At 57.7% G+C, this 16,852-nt stretch overlaps 1 protein-coding gene across 1 annotated transcript; it reads right to left on the reverse strand.

The window, feature by feature from the left end:
• Positions 1 to 53: 53 nt before the first annotated feature.
• ST6GALNAC2 (ST6 N-acetylgalactosaminide alpha-2,6-sialyltransferase 2) lies at positions 54 to 9,422 on the reverse strand. Its single transcript, XM_065034664.1, has 11 exons — positions 9,317 to 9,422; positions 8,929 to 9,080; positions 4,586 to 4,678; positions 4,411 to 4,465; positions 4,016 to 4,190; positions 2,784 to 2,949; positions 2,561 to 2,699; positions 2,303 to 2,406; positions 2,060 to 2,143; positions 1,533 to 1,632; positions 54 to 1,306 (listed from the first exon to the last, which is right to left on the reverse strand). Exons 2-11 carry the CDS (start codon positions 9,051 to 9,053, stop codon positions 1,139 to 1,141), a joined length of 1,209 nt encoding a protein of 402 aa, XP_064890736.1. The 5' UTR covers positions 9,054 to 9,080; positions 9,317 to 9,422; the 3' UTR covers positions 54 to 1,138.
• Positions 9,423 to 16,852: the final 7,430 nt, after the last annotated feature.

Below are 16,852 nucleotides of genomic sequence, written 5' to 3' on the forward strand. Positions count from 1 at the left end.
GGGGTTCTTATCCCCACCCTGTTTGCCAAAACACACAGGCATAGAAGAAAACAATCATTCAACATGTATGTAATTACACAAAGTGGGAAAGTGTCTCCGATTACACTGCCGTGCCCAACCAACCCTCTGGCTGCTGGAGCAGCCTCCCCACGGGTCTTCCTCAGTGTGGGATGACTGAAGGGTTCCAGACCTTCAGCACCTCCTTCAGGTTATTTTTAGGGGGGAAGAAAAAAAAATAGCGACCATCACTTAGACTCGCCCAACGAACTTGTAGGTTCCCTAACCTGCCTGGCGTGGGACTGTTCTCAGAGCACTTACAGCACACCATGTGGTTCCCTGAGCAAGAAAAACCTGACAAACCCACAACTACCCACACTTGGCCTGAGACCAGCTCCGGGCTGCTCCACGGCCAGCCGCGCTCCTGGTGTCCCCTGCTGTCACCCTGCTCTTGGCTGATGGCTTTTAAGACCCCTGTTTGAAAGAACCATGACCTAGAGAAGGGAACAACAACAGGGTGTGCTGTGCGTCTGTCACAGGAAAGCACAGCCGAGCTACTGTCATTCCCACTGATCACAGAGGCAAAAAGATCCTTCTGGAGAGTGGCACGTGTCACCACAGAGCTGGCTGGAGTAAAAGATTTCTGCAATCCGGGAGGGAGGTGTTCTCCAACCACACCACCTCCCATTAGCTGGATGATCTTGTCTCCATTCCCGCCAGTCCAAGGATCCATCCTGCCTGTCGTGGTCCCACCACAGTGACGAGCATCTGAGCTGGAGTGCGACAGTGAGGTGAAGGACATCCTCCAGCCACACCATCTCCAGCATCCCTTGCAGCATCACCCTGCACTTCCCAGCCATGTCCGTGGGACTAGGAGGTCACAGCCACAGTGTACCCCAAAGGCGACATTCAATCACGTTGAACTGTGAAACAAGTTGCCAGAGCTCCTCAAGGAAATGCAGCATTTCCCTGCATCAGCTTCAGCTCGCCACTCACCACCACCACTAGCTACAGTGCGACTGGTCTGCACCTTGGGCTGGCCAGAGAGCTGGGGAGAGCCCTTGGGAGGGAGGAGGTGGCCTTCAGGAAAGACAAAAGCCACGGGAGTCCTTGGACTTGTCCCGTGGGCCACCACCCAGCCTCACCGCTGGTAGAGGGTGATGATCCCTGCTTGGTGCAGGCTTCTCCACAGCGCTGCCTCCAGCATCATGTCATGGTTGGCGTAGAACACCAGCGGTTTCTTCTCTGCCTCATAGTAATGGTCTGAGAACTGCTTGTAGTTGGTGGTGATGAACCCGTAGGCACTGACCTGTGGGGAGGGAGGTGGGACAGAAAGACAAAGGATGGGGTTAAGGCTCAGCCTAAGGTGCTCCATGCACCACTACCCCGCTGCGGACAGGTGGTGGCAGATGTGGGACGGCCACCAGGACGCACTGGTCCCCACCAGGAGCCTTACAGCAGGTAGTCACAAGCTCCCAGCAGTCAAAGGGGGATCCCCTTGTCCCCCACGGGGAGGGGGCCCTGTGTCTTCTTACCTGGTCGCAGGTGTGGAGCGCAGTGAGGAGCATGAGGGCGCCAGTGCTGGGCATGTAGAGTGACCTGTACTGTGTGTTCAGCAGCTCTGAGCGCAGGAACCTGTGGGGGACACGCCAGGACAGAGGGGTCATGGCTGGCACAGCACCACGGCTGTGGGAGTCTCCCTGCCAGAGGGGATGTGAGCTGTGCTGCAGGGAATGGGAATCAAAGAACCATTTGGGTTGGAAAAGACCCTCAAGATAATTGAGTCCAACTGTTAACCCAACACTGGCACTAACCTATGTCCCTGAGAATCTCATCTCCATGTCTGTTCAACCCTTCCAGGGATGGTGACACCACCACTGCCCTGGGCAGCCTGTTCCAATGCCCAACAACCCCTTTTGGGAATAAATTGTTCCCCAGATCCAATCTAAACCTTCCCTCGTGCAACTTGAGGCCATTTCCTCTCATCCTAATGTCAGGGGACAAATCTCTCTGCTTTATCTGCAGAGAGTGGGGCAGCAGCCACAGTCCTCCTCATCCTCACCTCGCTGTCAGGTACTGCAGGAAATCAGGATGCAGCAGTTTGAACTTCTCTGCAGATGCCTCTGGTCCAAAATACTTCTGTGGCCTGTGGTGGGGTGAGGAGAAGGGCAGAATCTGTGTCATGGGGGTCTAGGGGCTACATGGGGTTTATCCCACCAGGGACAGGTGTAGGATGAGGGTGGGCAAGTCCTGCTCCTCCAGTGTGTCACCAAAGGTGCTGGGAGGGATCCTGGGGGCTACTTACTCGTCCCCCTTGTCCGAGCCCTCGGGGACGGGGCTGCCCTGAATGGCCGACCTCAGCATCACGTAGTCACGGATATCCGAGGGGATGAAGATGTACCTCAGGTCCTGCAGTGGGGACACAGAGCAGGGGCTTTGGGGCACTACCCATGACAGTGATGCAAGGGCTGAAGGCTCCTGAGATGGGGAGAAGGTCTGGGGCACAAACCCAGCTCAGGAGACAATTGGAGATCACCCTCCTGACAAACCCTCAAGGTCTCACCTTGCCCTGGGGCACCTCTGTGAAGCCATACTCCGCATAGGCGATGAGGGAGTTCTTCATGGTGTTCACCGTGAAGCCATAGAAGGAGATCTTGGTCCCGACGTCCTCCTCAAAGCCCTTGATCACGGCACCATTGATCCTGCAGAAAAAGCACAGGATATGTGTCTGGGGCCAGTCGCTCCACAGCACCCACATCCCCATCCTGCCCAGGACATGTCCCCACCTGAAGACCAGGTCGTGGGCATCAATGGCCTTGCCCTGCCGTGAGCCGTTGAGGATGCCACCATTGCCCACCACGGCGCAGCGGACACAGCCTCTGGGGAAGGTGTCCCTGTCGAAGAGGTGCCGGTTGGCGGAGGCGTTGAGGAGCCGGAGGGTGCTGCCCACCGCTGAAACGAGCAGGATGCGAGCAGTCAGCAGGGAGAAGGCGCGTGTCAGCCCGTGTGAGTGTGCAACAGCACAGACACGCTTGTGCAAGAGCACGTCCAGGAGCAGCGCACCAGAGAGCTCATGCTGTCCCCATGCAGGAGAGGGGTCTGCAAGTAGGGTGGGGGAACACCAGCCAGACCCTCCTCTCCCAGGTTTGGCATCAGCCCCCTCACAGCCCCCCAAAAGGGACAGGCTTTTTAGCAGGGCCTGTTGTGATAGGACAAAGGGTGATGGTTTTAAACTAATGGAGGGAGATTCAGGCTGGACATGAGAAGAAATTTTTTACACTGAGGGTGGTGAGAGCCTGTCCCAGGTTGCCCAGAGGTGGTGGATGAACCATCCCTGGAGATATCCCAGGCCAGGCTGGACGGGGCTCTGAGCAACCTGAGCTGGTGAAGATGTCCCTGCTCATGGCAGGGGGGGCACTGGGGGAGCTGGGAAGGTCCCTTCAACCCAAACCCTTCTGTGATTCGCCCTCCAAACAGCAGCGTCCTGGAGCCATGGAAGGCATGGGGACACAGCTGGACATCTCCAGCTCTGCGGATGTTCCTGCCTGCACTGGCCACATCCCCTCTTAACAATGTCTCTTTGCATCTGCTACCGGTTTGCTCCCCCCCGCCATCCCCAGCACTTCCCAGCCCAGGGACTGAAGCTGGTGGCTGCCATGGGGGAGCAGAGAGTGGGTTTGGGGTGGGAAGGGAAACAATCTCCATCTGCAACAATGGAGCGGGTTGTCTGAGCTCCTCTGGCCCCAGTTAATAATCATGCACACACTGGGGCTTTTATGCAGGGAAAATGTCACAAGATGCAGCAAGCGGCATTTGCAAAGCCATCCCCTCCACCCCGTGCCCTAAGAGGCAGAGTGGGGAGAGGTCAAGGTCCCCAGCTCCTCTCCAGGGCTTCTCCGCCTGCCCATGTCCTCAGTCCCTTCTGCTGGGCTCCCTGGTCCCCTTGAGCTACCCTGCACCCTCTTGTCACCCTGTTTTGCCCCATTTGCTGCCACCCCCATGCCAGCCGGGTCTGTACCTGTGTGGGACAAGCCCTGCCAGCCGTAGGGGACATGTCGTGTCTTCAGCCTCTCCCAGGTCTCTGGTGTGAAGTGCTGGTCCCACATCAGCACGGGGATGTCGAAGCGGAAGACCTCCCCAAACTTGGGGTCGGCCTTTGCTCTGGCCATCACTGAGCGGAGGCACGTGCTGGGCTGCGGGGGGAGGAAGAGCTTGGTTCAGTTCCAGCCACACCAGGGAGGTTCAGGGAGACCCACACTCATGGATGGAGGAGGTTGCTTCTCCACACACACACACACACACACAAAACCCTTTCCAGATGATGTTGCTGCTCCTCAGCTTCCCAATACAGACCCTGAACTGACCAAACCCACCAAGAAGGCAGCACTGGGGACTTGAACCACACATCATTACCTTCTCTCTGCTGGGCTTGGGCTCCTCCAGCTCAGCAGAAGGCTTGAAGGACTCACTAGAAAGGAGAAAACACAGAGCAGAGTTAAAGATCCATCACTTGGGCACTGGGGAGCCCTGCAGTGGGCAGGGGGTCCCAGCTGGTGCTGGAACCACCACACACACCTTCCCCCCTCACCTCTCTGAGCCGCCTTCCAGGATCCATCTGCGGCTGCTGACCTGGTGCGATGTCCCCGGCGGAGCCAGGACCAGCGGCTCCGGCTGCAGCAGGCTGGGGGGAGAAGCCAATGGGGGCTCAGCCGGGGAGGTGACATGAAGTCACCCCCAGCCCTGAGGGCCATGGGGCAGGACCACATCACCGCCACCCAGCTCCCCTTGGCCACTGCCTGCACCCACCCAACCCCATCTGTGGGTGGTTCTGCAAGCCAAGAGCCACAGGGCTGTAAAATACCAGGTTTATGCAGAAAGCAGCCACGGTCTGCCAGCGGGTCCCACCTCCAGGACCTCCAGGTACCAAAATCTGCACCCAGACAAGCCTGCAGACTTAGGGGGACACCGCCAAGACCTCCCCAGCCCTTCCCACAATCCCACCCTTCCCACGCCCAAGCAGGAGGAGGTGCAAAGGGCTGGGATGAGCCAAAACATGTTTAGTTGCAGCACTGGAAAAGCAATCACCAACTGGGATCTGAGGGCTCTCGGGGTGTATGAGACCCCCTTTTCCATAGGGCTGGCTGAGGCATGTCCCAATCCCCCCTTTAGTGCTGGGGATGGGGCAGGGGGTCCCTCCTGAGCATCTCAGGGTACCCTGAGTGGGCAGAGCAGACCTGACCTCCCAGGGGGACAGGGCTGGGGCCGGGTCGCAGCCTGGCAAGCGGGAGGTGGGAGCCCACCGGCAGGGAACAGGCTCCCATTCATCCTGCACAGAAAGGCCCTTCAGATCCCCCCCGGCACCACCGCCAGCCCAGCCGGCAGGTGCTCAGCCCAGAATGGGGGGGTTGTGGAGGAGACAAGGGCCCCTTGTTACAGGAGCTCAGCTCAGGAGCACAGGGACAGGTAGAGGCAGGTGTGGAGCGGAGCTCTGCCACCCCCCCGGCGCAATGCTGCCTGGCGTAGTGGAATTGAGTTTCTGCTGAGCCCGCCCTGCCATCCCCTGCCATGGGAGACATGTCCCCTCGTGCCTCTGCCCAGTCCCACCACAGCCCAAATAGACACCAGCCGCACTGACAGCCCTGCCCAGGTGTGCATCCAGACCCACGTGCCCCCAAAACCCTGCTCCATGCCACCACAGGGTATGGCATGATATGCAGGGACATCACCTGGGTGCTGGGACCGAGGGCTGGAGAATGTCCCCAGGTGTGGATGGGGACTTGGAGCCACATGAGCTTTAGTCCCAGCTCCCTCCTCACTCTGCCCCAGCTCTGGGCAGGGGATCTGTTGCCCAGGAGCCACACAACCACTCTCTCCCAGCCTCGCTGCCCTCCCAGCCCTTTCCTGTCGGGCTCACAAGCCCCAGCTGCACATCCTTGCCCCTCCAAGCTCTCCCACTCTCATTTCTTGGGACAGACCCTTCACTTCCCTGGCCCATCCCAGAGCCTGCAGGACAAGGCAGAGCCCTGGGTGCAGGCAGATGGAGGGGGCTGTGCTGCTTTCTGCTCGTCCGGGGATGCTGCAGGGTGCCTGGGGGTGCTCAGCTGGAGGAGGTGGGTGCAGACAGTCCAGTGGGTTGGCTCCTGCTCCAGGAGCTGGGACCCACCTCCACCGATGGCCAGACACAGTGTGTGGCACTTGCTCCTCACCTCCTCCAGGACTTGTGCTGACCTGATGAAGCCAAACCCCATGCCAGCGCCTCTCTATGCTCACATGCCAGCTGTGGGTGCTGGGGAGGGTGTGGGGTGGCTGGGCTCCCCCCACCAGACAGCAGCTCAGCTGCACATCGGGGAGCCAAATGCTTTGACGTCATCTGCCAGGATGTGGCGAAGCACCTCGTGATGCTTGGTTGACTCAGAAGATGACAACCCACCCCGGGACCGGCCGATGCACAATGGGGCTCTGGGGAAGGAGTGGCCCGTGGCTGCCCGGGCACCAGCTGTGGCAACCGAGCCAGCCCAGCCTGGGTCGGCTCTCTCACTGCCGTGGCAGTCACAAGTATGACGTTGCTGGTCCATGGCCACCCCTCGTTTCCGGAAGATAACGCTGTGTACTAGTGTTGTGAGCACACACTCCAGCCTTATCTTCGGCAAACAGCCTTACAGAGACATTTGAACGGTCCGAAGCACCGAGGTGAACCTGCTCTCGGAAGGCATTTGCTCCATCCCACCACGAAGGGCCAAGGTCCAGAAAGCATCTTTCCGTGGCGCAGAGTCCAAGCGGCACAGCGAGGCTGGGCAGAGCTCTGCGCCCATCCTGCCTGACCCAAGAATAAAGCCATGGACGTTGCCAGCGGCTCACAACGGGGTTTCAGAAAGGTGGCCGGGCAGGAGTGGGACAGGACCAAACCCCGGGGACTTCCAGGATCTGGGTCCCTGCAGGGACAGAGACATTTTGCCCATCTCCACAGGGCTCTCACCACTGCCACCAGCTTTGTGCTGATCTGGAGGGGGATTCAGCATTGCTGTGGGCATCTGGCCCTCAGGTGATTTGGTGCTGGCAGCAGCTGGCATCAATCACGGGGTCAGATTCCTTCTAATCCACTTCATCCCCGGAGACACTGCTCACACAAACCTCACCCCTGAAACGCAGCCGCCTGCACCGATGCATGAGCACCCCTGACCGTCTCTCTCAGCTCCGGCAGCAGGCAAAGTGAGAAGCATGTGCTCTGCAATGGCACGTCAGCCGTGTGAAACACCAGCCACCCTGGTTTCACCTCTGGACTCAGCCCCACATCCGTCAACAGCGCTGATCCCACCGGGCACGCAGCTCAGGCTGGACAAGCAGTGTGCTTGTGAACTCAGGGAATCGGAGCAAACAGGACTCGCTCTGGTTTGGCTCTAGCTTTAGCAGTTGGGTTAAAGCCAAGAGGAAAAGTCAAGGAGAGCTCTGGAGTGCAGGTCAGCTCCCCGTTATCTCACCCCGGGCTCTGCTCTGGGGCTGGACAAGCAGTCCCAGGACAGGAAGCCAGGCTGGCTCTGCGGTGGGGGGACCTGGGGCAGGTCCAGACAGTGGCTGAGTTCCCTGCCACCTGCCATTTGGTAGGGGAAGCCTGGGTCCCTCCACACCCTGCCCCTAGGATGGGCCATGGACCCTGCAGCAGGATACAGCTGGTTTTCATCCCCAGCTCCAGCACAGTCCCTGGGCATGTCTTGCTGCCTCAGTTTCCCCCCTCATAGACATCAAGCTCTTTGCAGGGAGCTGCTCCACACCCCAGACACCACCTGCCCTGTGTGGTACAGGCTGACGCCAGCACTGCTGCCCCCACAGCACGGCCAAGGGTGGCAACAGCCAACCTTTGCCGGGGCTGCTGGGGACACATCTGCTCTGCCAGCACGGCAGGAGAAATCTCTACCCTGGGCAGGGCAGGAGGGGGCAAGGGGAGTCCATGGCTGCCAGCTGGGAAAGAGAGAGGATCTGGACCCCCAGGCAGCCCAGCCCGCTGCATCCCCAGCAACTCCCAGTGCAAATCTGGCTACTCTCAGCTCACCCCGTGCAGGACCAGCTCCGGTCCCCACAACATCCTCCAGTCCCAGGCAGCAGCTGGGCTCTGTTCCACTGACGGCACCCAAGAGCACCCAGCAGCACCCAGCGCAGAGGCAAGGGACACCCATAGCGCTCTCTGGGCATCACCTGCTGCTCGCAGCAGAGGAGGGTGGCTGTTTCTGCAGACCAAGCGCTGTGCAGGCTCCCTCACACCCTGCCTGCTCAGCCGCACTCCCTAGAACTCACCAGGGCTCCCTGGGGGGCCCCAGCACCCCCAGCCACCTGGCACAGGGAGAATGGGGAAGGGACTTGGGGAGGGTACAGGGAAGGCAGATGCAACCACAAAGGGGGAGCTGCAAATTGCTGGAGTTTGGGAATTGCTGCAGCCTCTGGGAGTTTGCAAGTGGGGGGGAACAGCCCCAGGGATCAGTGCGGGCTGCAGGGAGCAGTGTCCTGCCCCTGCAGTGGGGGAATCAGTGCGGCTCCATGGGGGCCAACCCTTCCCCAGGACAATCAGCCGGCTCCCATCCTAAATCAGCCCAGAGGGGACACAGGGGGCTGACAGAGCGTCCGGATGAGGGTTTGAGCAGGGGCTGAGTTGTCCCTGCACCCAGCGATAGTTTCTTTGCACTTTGAACACACACACACACACACACACACACACATATACACAGAGACCCCTGCACCCCCACCACGGCGCCGGGGTCCCGCTCCGGGCACGACCGGGATGGCAGGGGGCTGCAAGCACATTTCTCAAACCAGCCAACAACACAGCTGGGATAACCTGCACTAAGGGGTCCTCAGCGGCACCCCAATTCCCCTTCCCCACCCCAGTGCGCGGTACCTCATGCAGGATTTACACACCCCTGCCCCCCCCGCGCCCCGTACCTGGCTATGATCCTCCGGCCCGTGGGCGACTCCACCGTCGCGTAGTAGTGCCCGTAGAGCAGCAGGGAGGATGTTAACCCGGCCAGCAGCAGGAGGCAGAGCCGCTTCCAGTGCGGGGACCCCATCCCGGGCAGGGCGGGAGCCAGCGCTGCCTGCACCGCGTACGAGACCGTCCCGCGCTGCCTGCACCGGGCACACGGCCGCTCCTGCAGGGAACCCCGCGAACCCCCCGGCCCCGCTCCTGCAGGGACCCCCGCGAACCCCCCGGCCGCTCCTGCAGGGAACCCCGCGAACCCCCCGGCCCCGCTCCTGCAGGGAACCCCGCGAACCCCCCGGCCCCGCTCCGCTCGCAGTCCCGGGGTGCGGACACCGCCGGGTCCCGCTGCACCTCGGAGCGCGCTGGATCTTCCTCCGGAGAGGCGGGAGGGTGTGAGCCGGGGGCGGAGGCACCGGGCTGACTGGTTCAGACTTGCTGAGAGAAAAAAAAGCGCACTTTTGAGCTGCCTTTTTTTTCTCTCTCCGAGCTGGGGATTAAACATTTACCCGGACCAATAGTGAAATACGGGTTTTTTTGGTTTGTTTTTGTTTTTTTTTTTTTTTTTTTTGGCTACTTTTCATGCCACCCACCTACAGCTCACAAAACACGAGGGTTCCCCCTTCTCTTAACTTTCTTGTTCAGTTAAATCACGCGATCTCCCTATCGGCAACTCCAACCTCACAGGGCCGGAGCTGGCTGTTGCTTATTAAGTCTATCAGCTAAATCCAGACTCCCAGGTGAAGCCGAGCTCTGGCCATGGGGTACCCGATAGCAGCCCCACCAGCACATCCCCCACCCAGCCGCTCACCGGCCAAACCCCTAGTGCAAAAGGGGAGAAAACGGGGGACACACACAGCTGGGGGGGTGCTGCCTCCTGTTCCCTGCCCCGCTTTCTGCTTGAATTTATCGCTCCCCCACAACGTGGTTTTGCAGCAAACAAACCGTTTCAGGGCTTTCTGTCGACTTCAAGAAATAGTTTGGGCTGGGGGAATGGAAAAACGGGTTTAGGGAGCTTGGGGGAAAATCTGGATGAAGAGTTTTGATATTTGCAGAAGCAAATGGCTTAGTTTCTTTTTTGAAAGGATGTTTCAATATCACTTAAGTTAAACTCTTCTAGACAAAGAAAACAGCCCTTTGAACTAAAGGATGTGCATACCAAAATGTTTGTTACAGCGGGGGAAGGGACTCAGCAAGGAAAACAAGTGTTTACAGCTGATGTATAGTGATTTGGGGGTGGGGGCGGGAATGGATTTTTAGGAAGCCCCCCGACTTGGGGAGCAGCAGCATGGTGAGCACTGCTCCATCCAAACCCTTGGCCCTACACCCAAGGCTCCCTGAGCACCCATGACATGTTGTCCTGGGGTGTCACCCACCTCCAGCCCCTCCCCAAACACCCACTGTCATTATCCAGACCCAGAAACTTGGGACCAAACCCCATCCCTGCTCCCCAGTCTCACCCACACACCCCCAGGCTGGTGTATTCATGGCTGCATTTTCCCCCAATGCTTCTTGCACCCCCAGATCCAACCACCCCTCACTTCTACTCCAGCCTGCCCAGACGTATTACCAATGCTGCTTGTTCAAATGGAGATAAATACAAAAATCACTGTCTATGAGTTTGCTTCAGTCTCCATTTTCTTGCCCTGATCCCCTGGAAATTTCGGCTGTGCAGGGATGGCACCGTGCCGGCATCCACTGAGTGCCCAGGTGGCGTTGGTGACAACGTCCTGGTGCGAACACGGGAGCAGGACTGTGACACAAGGCTGGCAGCGCTGGCCTCGTCCCCTAGGAGAGCAGACATTGTCCCCAGGTCGCTGTGAGGGGATGGTGGCCGGGCTGATTTCAAGGAACATTTCCAGGGAACAAGCCCTGCGGCTGCGCAGGGGCTGGGGGGCTGTGGTGGGCAGGAGAGCTCAGGCACAGGGCACATGGAGGAAGAAGAGACCGGGCAAGAAGGAGGAAAGACAGGACAAACCTTCATCACTGGGACATGCAGGGATGAAACCAGGTCTAAAGCCCAGTTGGAACTAAAACTACAAAAGGAAGGCAGGGAGTTAGCACATATCCCAACAGCAAATGGCCACACAGAGAAATGTGGGTGCACTGGTGTAACAATTTGATGCTTTTTGCCTCTATCAGTAAAGCTTTGGGGTATCAGCATCGTCTAGAAGGCTCAGGGCCAGCGGAGTGAGAACAAGACTCTGGAGCCCTGCTCAAAAGTCCCCCAGCCTGCAGCTTGTCACGTTGTTCCTCCTGTCCCTGCCCGGTGTGGCGCCAGGATCACCCTTGTTCGCTCTGACCCAAAGAATTCACTCCCTGCGGCCCAGCACATGTGCTCTTGACTCTGGCCCCCTGTTAATCACGGCTAATTATTACCAACTGCTCTAGTAAGTCACAAGGGACACAGCAAGGCTTGGCCCTGGAGGTGGACAACTGATGGTCCGGAGCGAGCGGCCTGGGAAAAGTCAGGAATTTGCCATCCGGAGACATTTATGGCCCAATTATGCAAAAACTGGTGAGTGGCAGCTTCGGTGCATTTGCCCAGAGGGACAAGGAGCTGGTTTCCTCACATTGCTCCCATCTTTCTGTTTCCATGATACATGGTTTTCTGCTGTTTTTTTCTTTTCAAAGGGGTGAAAATGAGATGCACAGTTCTTCATCTGCTCTATTTGTTTTGTGCTACAATGCATTTTGGCCCATGCCCCCAAATTAAGCGGTGCTTCTTCAGCAGTTACGCAAGTGCAAAAACCTTTCAGGATTATAGTTGCCAAATAAAGATGAAAAAAAGAACACAAAAGAAATCATAATGAAAACCGGCAAGTATCATTTTTAGCCTGGGCTTTTTATTCCAGTGATTACTTCTTGGAAACAAAGCCCAAGCCATCCACATGGCTACAGAACACAAGACAAAAATAAGCACATTTTGCATGAGCTGGCTGTTGGCCACCATTTGGTGGAGGAGAGTCTTGAGGTCTTTGCCACGATGAACTGTCCAGCTGGGAGAAAGAGATCTCCAAAAATCTCCTGGGGGATTTATAGATCCAAGTTTGCTCAGCACAGGTCAGAAGCGCATTTAAGGAAGTGCCAAAAGTCTGCTCAGAGGAAACGTCCCTAAAACGCACAGTCTGGATGGAGGAATGCGGGGCTGCATGAGCCCCACTGGAGAACGCGGGGCCATATGGCTGCCTGCAGAGGCACGGCCATCGCAGAATGACAAAGCTGCCAGCAGATGCCTGGGGAGGCTGATGCACGGCCCCTTCCCAGGGGGATGGGGAGAGCAGCGAGGGGGTACCCGGCCAAACCTCCTCTCGCCGGGTTCTCGGCAGAACTGGGGGCAGGGAAAGTGCCTGCCCGCACTAACGCTGCCTGTGCCATGCGGTGTGTGCTCCCTGAGGGTCTCTGCTCTGATTTTTAGGTGTTACTGCAACCAGAGTCTGGAGGCAAACACAGAAGTGACCACAGAGAGGATGCTCGGACATGGGGACACCAGTGACAGCAGCACAGTGTGGGACCAGAGATGTTCAGCATCACCCTATGGCAACTGCAGCTCCGGGCTCTGCCTTTCCATCTGTCACCCCAAAGGCTGCCCAAGGAAATGGGGTGTCCCTCTCCATGGCACAACCTCATGCTGTGGGGCAGGAGAGAGGTTTGTGGATGCAGCTGTGCACCGAAACAGAGCTGATGGGCTCCACTGTGATCTCTTCTCTCTGGTGACCACTGACAGGACGCAAGGGAATGGCAGGAAGATTTGCCAGGGGTACAGGTTGGACACTAGGAAAAGGTTCTTCACCCGGAGGGTGCTGGACACTGAACAGGCTCCCCAGGGAGGTGTCACAGCCCCAAGCCTGACAGTGTTCAGGAAACATTTGGACAATGCCTTCAGACACTTGGTGTGAATTTTGGGGTTGTCATATGCAGGGACAGGAGTTGGACTCTATGATCCTTGTGGGTTCCTTCCAGCTCAGGACATCCTATGATCTTTTTGCCAATCTGACAGGATATGGCCCATTTGGCAAACCCGTCCTGTAGTCCCCTCCAACAAGAAGGTTGTTGGGGACAAGCCACAGCCTAGGGTGGCCAGTCGGGACCTCATATGTGGTGGCAGTCAGCATTGCTGGGGCCCAGCCTGGCTCTTATCACAGACGCAGGCGCACGGCAGAGCCCTTGGTCAGCCCCGGACCATCGACCGCGTCTGAGATAAGCTGAACACACAGTCCGAAGGCCATCGCCATCCGTCAGGCACAAAGCAACCTGCGAGGCTCGGGGTTATGTCCCAGAGGGGTGCAGAGCCGGGAAACACCTTTGAGAAATTAGGGTGACACTCGACAAACAGATGCCTTCCTCTCTAGGCTTCTCTGGACTGGGGGGGCAGCCATGGACTGATCCTGCCCTCCGCTCAGCAGGACAGACATCCCTTAGATCTCCTGAAACAGGGGAGCCCCAAAACCACATGGTGCCAGGGTCAAGCCAGCCTCTGTCCCCAGAGCACACAGCAGGGGAGAGGGGACACTGTCACAGTGTGAGTGGGTGACAGCCCCTTGTCTGCTTGTGCAGTCCTGACACTGCCATGGGAGGGATGGAGGGAGCCTTGGGATGTCCACAGGACCCAGCAAGTGTCATCTCCCACCCCAAAAGCTGAGTTAGGCCAGGCTGGGAAAGCCCTGCAGCACCCAGGGTCCTGCTGCTTGGTCTGGCAGAGCCTGGCCCCCACAGCCCCTTGGCGTGGGAACCCAGACCTGCTGCACCCCAGGAGTGCTTGTACCTGGAGATGAGAACTCGCTGCAGGTCATCTGGTGCTTTTTGCACAACAAAGCCAGGGCTGCTCCTTTTATCTTGCTCTCCCTCCCTTATTATCAATAGTTTTTCTGGTCTGACTGGATTTCCCTGTTGCCATGTTCCCAAAACAGGGAGAAGAGAGCTTAGGGTCATACAGCCGAGGTGAGGAGGGGGAGCCCCCCACCCCTGTGCACCAAGGAGAGTCCCACACCTCCCTGCACCTGAGAAACATCAACAGCACCTGGTGAGTCACCAGAACAGGGGGTTTTGTGCTGACCTGGAGCCGGCACAAACATACTACAGTGCCCAATCAGCCAGGGCTGCTTGAGAATGGCACATCCAGAGGGAGCATCTGCTCCATGCTGGGAAACCGTGTGCTGGTGTCCAGCTCTGCAGCCTCGGTTTATTGCCTGGGAAGAAAAGAGACAGGAGAGCAGGCACCCCCTGTCCTTTCTGCTCCTGAAAGGCTCCAGAGAGCCAGGTTGGGCTGACCAGGAGAGAGAGGAGATGGGCTCTGCATCATCCCCAGCCCCAGCTGAGGAGCTACGTGCCTGCAGACACACAGCAGGACACGGTCCCTGCTTCTGCTAAGACAGGCAAGCAGACACACCGCAGAAAGGGGAAGAGGTAGAAATCAAACAACAGATTTGAAGCCCTGCCAGGAAGGTTACACTGCAAGAGCTCTTCAGCAACAAGTGGATTTGTGTCCCGCAGCCTGGCAGGGAATATTTAGAGGTTGTTAACTCCTGGGGAATCCAGGAAGGATTTGGGCACGGCTGCAGTAACAGGTCATGGTACTCACCAACAGCTTCCCAGAAAGCTGGGCTGATGCTACAGCAGCTTCTGGACATGCACAGTTGTGTATTTCTTCCTCAAATAAGACATGTCTGATAAAATCTGGCAGACCCTGGAGCTCCCGTTGGCAGAGGGGACAGATGCTGCTGGTCACTGGCACTGGGTATCATGTCCATGCATGAGGAGGAGTCGCTGTCATGGAGTGAATTTTTGGGGTTGTCCCATGCAAGAACAGAAGTTGGACTCCGTGATCTTTGTGGGTCCCTTCCAATTCAGGACATTCTATGATTCTGTGTCCGATGCATCTCTCAGGATGCCAGACCCGACCTCACCATTGGTCCCTCCACTTGTCCCTCCAGCACCATGCCACGTTGGACAAGCCACAGCCACATCTCTGCACACACTTTGCAGCTGTGAGGGTGGCACCTGCATGTCCCAAACCTCTTCTCTTCATGTCCCTGTGTACCCCAAGGAGCTCCTGGGCCATAAACCCTCTGGGCTGGCAGGTGTTACAAAGCAAGGGACACTGGGGGACAACTGGTGCAACACGGGCAGCTGCAGAGCTGTGCCCAGCACTTGGACGTGGCCAGTGCCAAACCTGGATGTGCCAGACATGGCACGATGGTGACAAGTCCTTGAACAGAACCTGCCACCTGGTGGCACTGGGACAATGCTGCTGGCCTGCCAGCCACGAGGACCTGCATGGGGACCTCTGGGTGTCCCTGCACCATGGCACCGCCTGCTCTCCACTCCAGCACAGCCCAGCATTGCCGCTTTCTCCCCAGGACACACACCCAGCTGTGGGACTCACCATCAGGTCACAGCTGCTTTTTTGGGGCCAGAGCAGATCTGGTTTTGAGCTTGCTGGGAAACTCCAGGCCACAGCAAAGATCCTTCTCCAGCCCAGGTTATCCCTGAAAACATCAAACTGTGTCAACAGCCTTGAGATGGAAGCCCAGAGGGAAGAGTCTCTGCTGGCAGGGAAAGCCCCTGGGAAGTTTCCTTCCCTTGATTCTGGAAAGCCTGAGCTGCACAGAAGAGCTGGGTGCTGGGGGAAATGCACAGCATAGGGGCTGCCAGCCCATCTCCAAAACCTCCTCACCCACCACCGTGCCTTCAGTCAGCAAGACTCAGCTCCATCCTGCTTCCCAGAGTGACACAAAAGAGGAGGAGGGGGAAGGGAAGGGTCTAAGAGAAACTTCTTCCAACTTCTCGGGAAGAAAAAAGCCCTATTGAGGCAGGAAGAATACCCGTGGGGAACTGGTCACTAAGCAACCCGCAGCAATTCGGCACAGCCCTGTGCATGGCAAGGAACAGAACAACCTCGCTGCCCACCGAGAGCCCAGTGTGGGGCAGGGAGAGCCTGTGGGGCCTGGGGACACAAGCCATGCAGAGCCACCCCGAGGGGCTGAGACACCCCGTGGGGTACAGAGGGTGCTGTGGGAGTTTGTCCTTGGTGGGCTCTGGAGGGCGACCAGACCCATCGGGCTCCTCTTCCCAGTGAGGCCATTTGCTGCTCAGGACAGATTTCAGGTCTGCTCCAAAGCTCGTGGTTCCCCACAGGCCTGGTGTTCACACAGGGTTACACACAGCATTCCATACAAAATTCCCATACAGCATTCCCAGAGGTATAGCACACTTTAACTCCCTGCTCCCACAGACACTGGGGGTTTTGTACAGGCAGAGCAGCCAACACAAGCTACTCCCTCTTGCAGATAAGCTGAATTCTTCATTTAGATTATCAGTGGTGGGGGAGGTGGTAGTTTGTCTTTTGCAAACAAACTTAGTGAGATGAGAAACTGCTCAGCCACTCTGCAGCACAAGGAAAAAAGGGACAAAGGACACCAGGTCTGGCAAACCCTGCTGACAATCCATGCTGAAATGCCTCCCTTAGAGCCCGGGGGGACCCTGGAGACAGTGCTGCCCCAGCAGAAATACTGCACAAAAGGAAAACTGCCCACAGCTGGAGCAGGTCCAGTGGGACCAGTCAGTGTGCAGCTGGGCCCTGGTGCAGAGCTTGATGAGCCCAGGGGGTGCACTGGACCTGCAAGTGGCTTTTCACCTGCACAGTGTCATGGGGGAAACACCCAGCCCTTCACATGTTTGTCTCCAGCATCTGATATCCTCAGAGATATCAGGGACAAGGACAATGCTTGGTCAAGGACAAACTCAGGTATTTACTCACTTCCTCAGGGAGGAGTTTGCCCAGCTCTGATCCCCATCCTGACATAGCAAGATGAGCAAGTGGGGACACTAAGGTACATCCACACAAGCTGCAGAGCACCTGCAACACTCAATGCTGCCCTTTCCTGGCTC

This window comes from Columba livia, chromosome 18, assembly GCF_036013475.1.
Source record: "Columba livia isolate bColLiv1 breed racing homer chromosome 18, bColLiv1.pat.W.v2, whole genome shotgun sequence".
Taxonomy (NCBI): domain Eukaryota; kingdom Metazoa; phylum Chordata; class Aves; order Columbiformes; family Columbidae; genus Columba; species Columba livia.

Excerpts from the sequence above, each read along its gene's own strand:
- ST6GALNAC2 (XM_065034664.1), bottom strand. The coding sequence starts at position 9,053 with ATGGGGTCCCCGCACTGGAAGCGGCTCTGCCTCCTGCTGCTGGCCGGG. Across the intron at positions 2,950-4,015 it reads GCAGGGCTTGTCCCACACAG|CGGTGGGCAGCACCCTCCGG; the intron begins GTACAGACCCGG and ends TGCTCGTTTCAG. Across the intron at positions 1,307-1,532 it reads CGCTCCACACCTGCGACCAG|GTCAGTGCCTACGGGTTCAT; the intron begins GTAAGAAGACAC and ends CCCTCCCCACAG.